A 12,648-nucleotide genomic window follows, 5' to 3' on the forward strand; every position below is an offset into this window, starting at 1 on the left:
ACCTGTGAGAAATTCTTAGAAGCCACCCCGTCTGCTGCGAAGCTTTGAAGAAAAACGCCCCCAGTTGAGAACCACTGTTCCCCTCACATACACACCTCTCCCTGACACACCTATTGGTCCAAGACCAGAAGTGCAAATGTCCTGCAGGGAAGATAGGGTTTTAGAAGCCACTGCCTTTGCTTGCTGGTACCCAAGATGCTAAACAAGCGGTTCCTGGTAGGAGCAGGACATGGGGAATTCCTGCCTGCCAGCGAGGCTGGCCTCTCCAAAGCCACAGAATTCCAGTTTACAAGTGTGAGGGAGGTCGAGGCCTGCTGATGGGATGGGGACTGAGCAAAGTACAAGGGCTGGATGTGCAGGTGTGACCACAGGGCACACGTCACCTCGCTGAGGGTGGCCTCCCTGCTTGTGGGAGGCCACCAACAGAAGATGGGGAGGCTGTGTTGGAAAACAAGCTTCTCCGTGAACGGATTCACCAGGGCTAACACATGCAGTTCTTCTGGCCACGTTCAGGATGAACGCCCCCGCCCTCAGCCCCATGGGCCACCGCAGCACAGCCCTGGGCCATCTTCCCTGCCTGCTCTCTCAGGGCTGGAAAGGCTCAGTGTGGTCCCACGACTGGCAGGTGCAAATCTCATCAGTCACCGTTCAGCAAGTATTCATGGAGCCCACTCTTTAGGTCCTTGCTACATAAAGGGCAGCCCACAGCCCAGCTGGGAGCTTGGGAGAAATGAAGACTCTCAGGCCCTCAGATTCCTTTCAAATCTCAGCATGCCCCTTAGCAACTCTGCAGGTAACACGTGTGGTCACTTAAGGCTGCGAAGGCCTTTATTAAGTAACATGGAAGGGGAGATTTCTTCCTCCAGAAGTTCACACTCTGGGAAGATAGAATTTATAGATAGGAAACAACGCAGCAGAGTGCAAGTCAACATCATCAAACGTGATTTGGTGGACATAAAACATCAAGTCCTGCCTCAGCCACTTGCTGTCACCCAGCCTCAGCTTCCTCGCCCATTAAGTGGCAATAATACTTGCCTCGTCTACCTTACAGATTGTCCCAGGTGGGAAAGTGCTACACCCACATGAGGTACTATTTAATGTTCCATTCTTAGAGTGCTACACAAGTTCAGAGATGAGAGCGCTGAAGATGTCTGGAACAGTCTGGGAAGATCTGGCAAAGAGGAAAGGGGCCTTTAAGACACTGAACCACATACTGAACTAGATACTACAGTAACGCAAGATGGAAAAATGCACATTGTGACAAGTGCACCTAACAGAGCCTCTAGCCTGAGCCACAGAGAGCTCCCACTGACCAACTTTCACCAGCTTTCATCCTCACAGTTGACTGACGGTCAACTCCGTGGCTCTCAGAAGCACAAAGTCAGGGCCACCCAGTGCTTTGCAAAAGACATAAAGCTAGATGTCTCTGTGGGGATGCTGGCTAGAGCCCTATTGCTGCAAATCTTAACCCTGGTTGGGAGTATATGAAAACGGATTCGTCATTTTGCAGAGCTGTGAAGATGGCTGGATAGTGTGAGAGGAAGGCCTGGGTAGGGGGAGGTAAAGGAAATTAGCAGGTGAGTGCTTGGGTAATAGTTTTCCTAGGTAATGCTTATTAAGACTTTGCTATATTGTAGATGTTTTCTTTTCTTTCTGTTTTTTAAAACAATATTTACTTATTTATTTTGAGAGAGTGCAAGCGCACAAGTGGGGGTAGGAGCAGAGAGAGAAGGAGAGAGAGAATCCCAAGCAGGCTCCACACTGTCGGTACAGAGCCCAACTCGGGGCTCAGTCTCACACACTGTGAAATCATGACCTGAGCCAAAATCAAGAGTCGGATGCCCAACCCAATGAGACACCCAGGTGCCCCTCTTCTACTTTTTAAAATTTCATCTTCACAACAATCCTATCAGGCAGGGGAATCTTTTGCCCCCATCTTACAGATGAGGAAAGCTTTCCCAGCTTTCCAAAGCCCATGACCTTAACTGCAAGCTAAACCACTAAGGGCAGTGTGAGAATCTCTGGTCTTCCTCCTGCAGTTGAAACAATGTGGCTTTGCTTTTGTTGTGAAACCTGGCTCGCTCTGACTTGCTGACGTTTGCCATGCTTGTCCTGAGCTTCTCCAGAGAAATGCTGTCTTCTGGCAGGAAAAGATAAAAACGGCTGATACAAATGAGTCACCATACTCGCTATAATTAACAGTGATGCAAGAGCCAGATGCAAACGTAGAGGGGCCTCAGGACCTGACTTTTAGGCGGCCCAAGCTTTGAGCTGCTGAAAAGTCTTCATGGCTGAGCTGCTGTCTGCTCAAGATACATTTTAAATGAAGAAATGAAACCTGGATGCATGCAAACTCCAAGCTAATGGAGGTGAGAGGGGCAGCGCCAAATTAATCTCCTTATTTACAACTGAAAAACCGTACACTAGAACCAGAAAGGGAGTTTATAGATAATGTATAATGTATAATGTGCTTTTACACTTGGCTGCCCTGGAAAGTCTAAGCAGTTTTCAACCTGCTGAACTAATTTATGGCAACTACAGCTGGAAACTCCGTTGTGCTAGGTGTCCAACCTATAGCCTCCTGGTTGCAGTATATACCAGAAAGTCCTGGAAAATTCTGGAAAATGAACTTTCCAGAAAAGGCCAGTTATCAGTAGCATCCCTCTTCTCTTTTGCTGACTTGGAATAAAAAGTGATATAATAATAGCCTGATTAAAATAAACCCTCAAACACACTTCCGACCATGCCATCCACAAACCCATCTGACTGCAGCTTGAGCATGATCACTTTATGGTGCTGGCTGCTTCCAGAATGGATAATTGCCTCCTGAGGTTTGACAGACAGAAACAGATAATAGTCAGGACCAGGATAGACTACACTAGTGCTCGTGATTGTCCATGTCAGTAGCATCTTCTTACCTGTTTAAGACCGTCTCAACTGTCCTTAAGATTTGAACACAATACAGCCGATACAATCTTGCCACTTTCCTTTCGAATAGACTTTAATTAATTGAGAGCGAAGTGAAAAATGCAGGTTACATTTTTAGTGTTATCATTGATACGTTGTAAGATCAACACCAAAACAGTGATGCATCTAACATTTATACATTTTCTAACTTCAGTTGTCAAAGAGCAAATCATTATCAGTATTTTTATTTACACAATAAGTTCAAGCAACAGTAAATAACAAACACCCTCGTTTGCACACACACACACACACACGCACACATACACACACCCAACCAACTTTAAACAATGGATTTCCTCACACAAGTCTCATTTTTTTCACATACACTGGTAGACTCAAAGTTATCAGTGGAGATCCTGGACCAGCCCTATTTTCTTTCAGAGTCACTTTAATTTTTACAACTTGAAGCCACATAACCAGCGTGGTTGGTACACTCAAAGGACACCCCAAATGATAATAATGAATTCCACTTTTTTGGTGTGAGGAAATATGTACATCTCTGAAGATGCATAGGATTACCGCTCTAAAAAGTCAAAAATAAACAAAACCAAAATCTCAGATCTTCAAGCACAGTCTCTTAACAGCATTGTGCTAATGTTAACATTGTATCAACTGAACGGAAAAATTCTTTTAGGTTTCTCTACAGAGGTACTGGTTAGTTCGGATTCTTTTTTCAGCTGCTTGAAACACACGAAATTTTTAAAGTTGCATGGTAGTCCTACATCCTGCCTTCCAGGTTAGCGGCCTGTCTAACCTCCGGAATGTCGGACGGGACTCACCCCCGGTGCCTTGCTCTCTGATTTATTTCTTGCTGTTAGTAAATGGAAACCATGACAAAGTTTACATTAGCAGACACATACACATGCCCTGGCCTATAAATATTCTATGATGGAAAATGGTACAATGACTCCATTCCTAGTGAAAAGAGCATAAAAGGAGAAGAAGAGGGCGGGGGGACATTATCAACAATGGCTCTTCTTACAGTGAAAATCCAGACCAAATGGCAGAGATGGGCTTTTAACTAACTGGACATTGTTAGCCACTTCTCCAGGGCCTTCGAGCTGACTAAAAGCAGGCAAAGCAGAGCCCAACTCCTCCGGGCAAACCTGGTAGGATCCAGTGGTACAGGCATCTTGTCTTGGAAGCTGGATGAAGATCACCTGCCATTTCCTTCTTAGGTGAGTGTGGAGGAACTTTAAAGTCAGATTGGAAAGCAGTTCACACACTGTCCTGCCTGGGCCACAGAACTGTCCCCGGGTCGGACCCCTCAAAGCGCCAGCTGGAGTTTGGTCATGTTTCTCTGGTGCATGTTGTGATGGCGGACTAGTTCGTCTGACCGGGCAAACTTTTTCTGACAACTGGGCCACCGACAGCTGAAGGGCTTTTCACCTGTTGACACAATTGCCAGTCAGAGACACTTGCAGTGGAGAGCCTGGGCACAAGTTCAACTATCAAAGGCCCGAGTTAAATTATCCCAAGACACCCACTCCCGATTCCCTCTACCTCTTTCCCTAGGCTAACAAATCGGGCTCATTTCATAGGCAGCCTTGAAACGGCAGCACCTCTGGGCCCTTAAGGATTAAAAAACTGTAAAAAATTATAAAATATTATTCAGTCAGAAGACTGGGGAAATGGCAGAGAAGGAATGAGTCTTGTTAATGAAAGTGTCTGGGCAATTCATATGTCATCAAGGGGGAGAAACATTTGTTTCAGCCTCTGCTATTAGGCCATTTTGGGAATTGTGTAAATGCTTCCCCTCCACTGCCTCTTCAGGGAATTGAGCTCATCTGGGCTGCAGGGGCTCAGGATCATTACTCTGGATACTAACGGATCGATTGCCATCCAATAACAGAGCTATGACTGTAACTTTACTGTGTCTGTCTGTGTAGATATTCTGAATGGGCTGGATATTTTAAAATAAATCCCTGACACTAGTTTGCAGGATATTTGCTTCTTTAACATTAAAGTGTTACTCAGAGTATAATCCCTATCATAGTTTTAAGATTCTTAACAAGATTGCCAAAAGATTGAGACTTTTCCATCCAAGGAGCTCTCAGAAGTTCCTTCCAAGCTTCATTCTGGATAGGGAGGATAATGAGGGCCTTAAATTAAATATGCCCAGCCTTGTGCTAGGCATCATCTATATACATTACTTCATGTATTCCTTGCAACAGCCCTGTAACAGAAGCATCGTTATCCCCACTCTAGATATGAAGCTGGACATCTGGTGAGGGCAGACCCAAGCAGGACTTAAATCCAGGTCTGTCTATTCCAAGGTTCATGCACTTAGCAGTATCCCACCTCCCGGACCTGGCCATAATGGAAATAGAGCTGTGGCTTTATCCTAAGTAAAAATACTACAGGAGCCTATCTCTGGTCCACTAGGGAGATCTTTCCAGTTTGCCTCTCCTATGAGAACTATTGTTTGGGACAAGCACCAAGAAATGTCCCAGGGGAGGCACTGTCCCAGCGTCAGGACTGGGGGCTGATCAAACACAGGGTGAAACAGGCTGCCAGAGACACAGGTCATTTTGCACACATGCAGATATGCACAGGGTTCAGTGGATGGAATGGAGAAATGGGGCAGAAGGGGCAGGGTACAAGGGACGATAAGTTTCTCACCAAATTATGAGCTTGGGACTAAAAGAAGCAATACCAAAGGCACCTGAGTAGGGCAAAAATTATGCCCATCCCACCAACTCGGGGCACAGACGCCTTGACTCTGTAAATGCAGCCTATTTGGGCTGAGAATCTGGGACTCATGATCTCACGTTTTCCTTCGCCTCCCACTCACTGTTCCTCTGCTCTTCCTGATCTAGCTCCTGCCCCTCCACCTGACCTCCAGCCAGGCTGTCAAAGGTTATCTCCTAATAGACACATCCCAACCCTTTCTCTTGTTGGTCAGTCACTCTCCTCCGTCTCTCAATGGCATTCAGCTTTGCTGACATTGACTCTCTTCCTGATTTCTATATTCCCTGGGCTGTGAGATGAACCCATGCTCTTTCTCCAACAAAGAAGGCTGTGGCATATTGTGGGACTGGGAGCAGACAGAATTGGGTTTGCTACTTACTAGCTTTGGGACTGTAAACAAGTCATTTCATGACTATGTGCCTCAGTCTCCTGATCTGGAAAATGGGGATAAAACATGCCTACCCTCCTCTTCTTACAAGGATGTTGCAAAAATACAGTGAGATAACCCTAAGCCTTGGCCCTCCTCCCAAAGTTAGAAAATACATAACAAAGATGGAGCTATTTTCATTGTGAATCACACCAGTCTTGTGGAAAAGCAAAAACTTTCAGCAGCCAGGGAATAAATGTCTTATTCCCCTCTCTATACCAGTAGAAAGGAAATAGTAGCCGTATGCTGATACAAGTCTGGCAGAAACCATGACTACTCCTGGGACATTAACTTTTAGCACAGCAAGGATTTAGGTCTCTGAAAATTGTGTCATGAAATGTGAGCTCTCCAAAGAATAAATATCTGGCTTGGAAGAATTTCTGCTGTTTTTCTGTAAAGTTGATTATCCTATCAAACTGAGTAATGCAATGTGATGTGACAGAAAACTGGCTACTTCAACTCTTCCTTTTGTTCTGGACGCTCAGTAATAAGTTCTTTTCACATCTCCCTTTTGCTAGTAGTTCCCACCCCACCTCTTCTGAAACAATGTTATTATTTAAAGACAGCCATGCATTGTTCTTCCTCTCAACTGAGTCTAAACCTGCTCAGAACTTCTCCACTAGACTTTTCCAATCTCTCTCTCATCACAACTTCATTCAACAGTATTTTTTTTTAAAAAAAATAATGAAAAATAAATGTGAAGAAAAGTTTACGCACTTGTTTTACCTGTATGAGTCCTGGTGTGGGTCTTCAGGTGGTCAGACCGGGAGAACTTTCGCTGACAAGTTTTACACTGGAATGGTTTCACACCTAAACGGACAGAGAAGGTCTAGCCGCAGCCCTAACAATGTGGGAGCATAACGAGGCCCACAAGGCCTGCTTCCTGGTGGCCCGAAGAGCCGGGCATTTCCAGCCACCTGTGATGTCTGTCTCACCCTCAGATTTCCCCAGGTCCCCAGGCCTAGCATGAAACCACCTGATTCTGCAACAGTAATCCTTGAAGACCTGCTTGGTTTTTGGGAACAACTAGTCCTTAACCACAAACGTCCAGCTTCTCACCAACGTCCCAGCTGTGTCCGAGACTGAAAAAGTGAATCACACACTATAAATTGGATTATGCTCTCCACCACCCTGCTCTTCACTGCTGTTCAACGTGTCATCAGCAGATGGCTGGTGGGATCCCACTGTTCCGCGGTTTGCTGGAGAAATGTGGGATGTTTCCTTTTCTTTCTTTCTTTTTTTTTTTTAAGAACAGGAAAATCCCCAGATATTTGAGGGGAGGGAATTATTGGAAAAACTAAACAAATGGCTAACCCTCTCCCATCCATATTCAACAACAAAGAGAATCACAAAAGCAGCTGCAACCCAGAACATACTACCAGCAAGGAGAAGTGAGCCTACAAACCTGTGTGTCTCCTTTGGTGTCTTTTGAGCTGGTCTGAACGAGAAAACCTTCGCTCACAGTCCTTGAAGTCACATTGGTATGGTTTCTCACCTTGGGGAAGACACACATTCCATTTGAAAATGACACTGGAGATGGGGATGTCATTAAAGGCTACTTCTCCTCAGGGGACTGAAGGGATCCCAAAATGCCTAAGGCACTTGATGGACCTTGCTAGGGTGGTGAGGCCAACGGCAATGTGAGGCTAAAGGCCCACCTGTACTAAGCTGGGTGTAGAATGGGGAACTGGTTGATTGAGGATGGTCCCTAACCTGCAAGTTACAAGTGGACAGGAGCTCAGGTTCTGAAGTCTGACAGTAGGGTCACATCCAGCTCTGACACTTAAAGCTCTGGGTGAGGGGCTATTTCCTTATTGAGAAATGGGGCTGATAATCTGACAGCTTCAAAGGATTTATGAACAGATTAAACAAGACCATCCACATAAAGAGCTTAGCCCAGAGTACTGCTAAAAAAAATAAAAATAAATAAATAAAAATTAAAATAAAAATTAAATTAAATTAAATACTGGTAGAGAATCTTTAGATCAATAATAAACCAAAAAAGTGTTAACTCCTAAACTGAGTTGGAGGCAGAATTCTAGAATGGATATGCCTTGGAGCTGGCCTCATGAAATAAGTGTTTTATGTTTTATGGCCTAAAGATTTGGTGCTCTCCACTACTGACTTCTCATTCCTGAATCAAGCACAAAAAGCCCCATGGTTGTGAGACACCCAAGTTAAACCAGGAGCCAAAGTATTTAGAAAGATTCTGGTATCCCTTTATCCGAGAGACATCAGTAGTGGGATTACACAACCTTCTGCCTCAGAATGCAGAAGCCCCACCCCTGTCCTTGCTAGAGAAAGTTCAGCCAAATACTGGGAACTAAGCCCCATGAGTGCACTGAGAGACCTTGGGCCTTCCCACCTTCTTATGAGAATTCTGAGTCACCAGTGTTCTGGGATGGAGAGCAAGCTATCCCAGGACCAGTCAGTCTTTCTGTTGCAGGGCAGTCCTTAGTTGCCTTTCAGGCCTCATAACTTCCTCTATTCCCCCTGATTAGTCTGCATTCCTGCTATCCCAAAGCTCACCCTTCCCCAAATCTGCCTTGCACTTTGCTGACCCCAACCGCCATTTGTCCCTATCTCCATCCATGTTCCCACCCATCAAAAAGTCTGCCGTACATCCCTCTCTAATGCCCCTTGTTTCCTCTTCAATGCCTTCTTGGAAATTTCATGTTCAGATTGAAAGCCCTTCCTTCTCGCAGTACGGAACTGATCATAGAACACCTAACGTGGGAGGCTGCGTCCAGGGCTGCCTTTCACCGTGGGCTGGAAAATCCTGAGGGCAGGGGCCCCCCGTTAACTTTGTATTTACATCTGGCCTGGTGCCTTATACTTCAACAACACTACTCAGTCTAATATCTTTTCCCTGCCTTTCTGCTTCTGCTCCTTCTTGACTTCCTCTACCGTACCCTACCAACCCTCTGATGGTTAGCTTAAGCCCTTCCTCCTTCTGGGATGACTTTAGCTCAAATCAGCAACTCTCCTCAAATTCCTCCAGCCTCTGTTCTAGTACATTATCCTATGCTCTCTTCATCTCTTTTCATTTGTGTGTAGCCTGGCTCCAAAATAGACTCTAAACTTTTGAGAAGGGAGTTTGTGACTTGGGAGTTAAAAGGCATGAGTTTGGGTCCTGCTTCCACTATATCCTACCCACCTGATAACTGTGCCGGTGTGTGAGGATTAAATGAAATAATGCATGTGGAAAGTCTGGCACATAAAAAGTATTTAATACAGAAGTACTTAACATTATTACATATAGATAAGATTGCATTCTTTCAAGAAAAGGGCTGCAGGACTGTTAAATACCAGGCTGCTGTCCTGTCTTCTGCCAAGAAGAGCTTCTTAGAGCCTCAGGTGGGTCTGAGGGTCTTGGTTAGCTTGTCCACTGCTTTCCCTTCACACAGACATCTCCCCTTTACTGCTTGCTAAGTGTCTCTTCCCCGTTAAAAGTTTCAACAACCATATTGCCTTCAATGCATTCTCTTGCATTTCTCCAGTCACAATTTTGCTCTATCATTTTCCTTATAACTTTAACAGATACTTCTCAAATGATCATATTGGGGGAAACATGTAGAAATATAACATCCCTAGTTCTCTCACCTTTAGCCCCAAAGCATGTGGTCTACTGAGTGCGAACGCACTCTCTTCTTCAGCTTCCCCAAAGCAAAATAAGCAGTAATAACAAAACAGTAAGGGTAGTTGTAACAATGAAGCTGTCCTTCCAGTTATGGGGAAAAAATGACACCAACCCCCCTGCAGGAAAGGCTGTGTTCCACACTCTTTCCCTGCAGCCGACACCCAACCACACTCCCATCCAGTGCCCACAAGGCCAACAGCAAACATCTGTGATCAATAATAAAATCACATCCAAGATGGCCAGGAACCAGACGAGGCCAATTCTCTTCCCTAGAGGGAGGCAAATCCCTTGACCTGTGGGAAAACCCAGCCTTCCTTGACACATCATCAAAAATCATGTTTGTTTGTTTTTTTAAGATTGAAAACAAAAATTAACCCTACAAATCCATTTTCCTATTCCTATCTGGTTGGTTATTACTAATCAAGCAGTTAAAAGTTTTTCTTTGGACCATCTCTCCTTAAGTCTTATGATGACCTTGCCCATCAATCCCTCAAACTGTCTTATTACCAAACTCCCAGAATAGGTCCTCTCTCTTTAGAGAGCCTAATAGAGAACCTCTCTCTTTAACAAAACAATAGTGACACTATTGTTTATTCAGGCCATTGACATAGCGTACTATACTACATGCTTCATATCTAATGCCTTTAATCCAATTTTCTTTTCTTTTTTTTTTTTTATTTTTTTTCAACGTTTATTTATTTTTGGGACAGAGAGAGACACAGCATGAACAGGGGAGGGGCAGAGAGAGAGGGAGACATAGAATCAGAAACAGGCTCCAGGCTCTGAGCCATCAGCCCAGAGCCTGACGCGGGGCTCGAACTCAAGGACCGCGAGATCGTGACCTGGCTGAAGTCGGACGCTTAACCGACTGCGCCACCCAGGCGCCCCCAATTTTATTTTCAAAGATAATCTAGTTTGGGGGCACCTGGGTAGCTCAGTTGGTTAAGCATCCGACTTCAGCTCAGGTCATGATCTCTTGGTTTGTGAGTTTGAGCCCCGCGTTGGGCTCTGTGCTGACAGCAAAGAGCCTGGAGCCTGCTTCAGATTCTGTGTCTCCCTCTCTCTCTGACCCTCCCCATCTCACACTCTGTCTCTCCTTCTCTCAAAAATAAATAAACATTACAAAAATTTTTTTAAAGTTAACCTAGTCTTAAAAATCATATAAGGTAGGCATTGTCATTTCCATCTTCCACAAGGCAAAATGAGGACCAAATGCTCAATGTCTCACCATTTGGTCGTGTAGCCTGAATTCAAAGACAAGTAAGTCTCTTTAGTTCTGTGGAATTCTCTTTCCATCACTCTGCTCAGCCCTTCCTGAAGACAGTTTACTGACTTTTTTATTAAAGGATGGACAGTCAGGATGCAAAATGCCCCTGCAACCTTTTTTTTTTTTTTATCACCTTGGCCAGACCTTTCAAAGCACTGCCTACTGTCAATCCAAGAAATCTCCTGTGTCCTTAGAGGTGTGACAGCCAGGAGGAGGAGCTCCTGAACCACCCTTGCCCAAAGGCCACCGGAAACAAGGCTGGACAGCGGACACACTTACCAGTGTGCTTCCGGCTGTGCATCTGTAAGTGTGACAACTTAAAATATCTCTTATTGCAGCCCGGGTAAGCACACATGAAGGGGCGTTTCTCACTGGTCTCTGATGCCGACCGGACAAGAGTCGGGGCAACTCCGGGCACACGTCGCACATCCTGTAGGCAGAGTGTAAGAGAAATGGAGGCTTTAAGCCACATGTGAACATTCGTGTCAGTCCTGAGGGAAAGTGAGCTTTAGATTAAACCTGAGGAAGGGATGGCAGATATTAAAACCTAAAACCACTCCCATGCATACCCCAGATACCCACAGCAAGCATCACTAATGGGTGACAGAGCAGGACATTCTACAATGCAATACTTCAACGTCATCACTATTGATCAACCAGAATCAGTACTTCATCTGTCTGTTTGGGGACGCTGATCCAGAGGATCTGGCAAAGAAATGCTGGTGCTACAAGAGCTCCCAATCCATCCCATCCCTCAGCTTCTCCACTTGAGGCAGTGAGGTCTGGAAGTCCAAAGTCCCAGGTTCTATTCTACTTCCTCCCATTTGGACACATGGCCACATGACCTCAGGCCCCACTTGCAACAGGTAGGGAAGTCCTTATTAGAGAGAAATATGGGATACTAAACGAACCCCAAGCTGACCACACTTTCCATGTGGGAGTAGATGACAAGGAAGGAGGAGCCCCTGAGATTTGAGGGTTCTCTTTGCGAAGGGGCTAAAACCACCAAAGGCCAATGGTGTAGCCAGTGTAAACATTTAGTAATACCACCAGAAAACACTGGCTGCCTTCTGTGCACTTTACATGTCCTTCATTGTTTATTCCCTTGATCTTGTGGGAGTGGGTAGGTGAATGGTCAGTCCTTCATGACAAGGTGCTAAAAGGCCACAGTGAGGCAAATTTTTCCTGCTCTCAGGATCAATGACCCTTAGACAGGAGCAGTGGGAGTGCCCCGGGGGCCACTGAATCCTCCTCACTCTCTTACAGATGTGCAAAAGTCAAGACCAAAGAACACATCTATGTTTTAAGACCTGGAACTGCCTCTGAGCTTAACCCATCCCCTGCTCTGTGCATTTTCCACACCATGCTTATGTTCTAGTTTCTATTTCACACTGCCTTGCACTGTGAGAGCTTCTTTTTTGAAGGAGAAGTACTTAGTGACATACAACTTTGCTGTTGACAGGCCACAGTGTCTCAAGGCAAATGGTGGCGTGAATTTAAATGGTGAGCCGGCTACGTTTGAACGGTAGACTCTAGGAGAAAATGAGTCGGTAGTGAAACAGCACCTGTGAGATCTGGAGTCTATCAGCAGCCATGACAGCGAGTCTGACAAACCGGGCTTTGTGGAAAGAAAGACAAATGGAGCTTCCTTCACTT

The 12,648-nt window shown here is 45.3% G+C and overlaps 1 protein-coding gene across 6 annotated transcripts in view; it reads right to left on the bottom strand.

The window, feature by feature from the left end:
* Positions 1-2,983: 2,983 nt before the first annotated feature.
* The window catches only part of WT1 (WT1 transcription factor), a 50,052-nt gene continuing 40,387 nt past the window's right edge, over positions 2,984-12,648 (bottom strand). For 5 of the 6 annotated variants that reach the window (XM_043580879.1, XM_043580880.1, XM_043580882.1 and 2 more), the window contains 4 exons: positions 11,272-11,422; positions 7,491-7,580; positions 6,803-6,895; positions 2,984-4,356 (listed from right to left, as the gene is read on the bottom strand). In XM_043580879.1, the coding sequence (XP_043436814.1) occupies positions 4,235-4,356; positions 6,803-6,895; positions 7,491-7,580; positions 11,272-11,422 (456 nt within the window). In that variant the 3' untranslated portion in view covers positions 2,984-4,234. The remainder of the gene's footprint in view (positions 4,357-6,802; positions 6,896-7,490; positions 7,581-11,271; positions 11,423-12,648) is intronic. The other variant, XM_043580881.1, reaches the window with a different exon arrangement.

The sequence above is a fragment of the Prionailurus bengalensis genome, chromosome D1, assembly GCF_016509475.1.
Source record: "Prionailurus bengalensis isolate Pbe53 chromosome D1, Fcat_Pben_1.1_paternal_pri, whole genome shotgun sequence".
Lineage (NCBI taxonomy): Eukaryota > Metazoa > Chordata > Mammalia > Carnivora > Felidae > Prionailurus > Prionailurus bengalensis.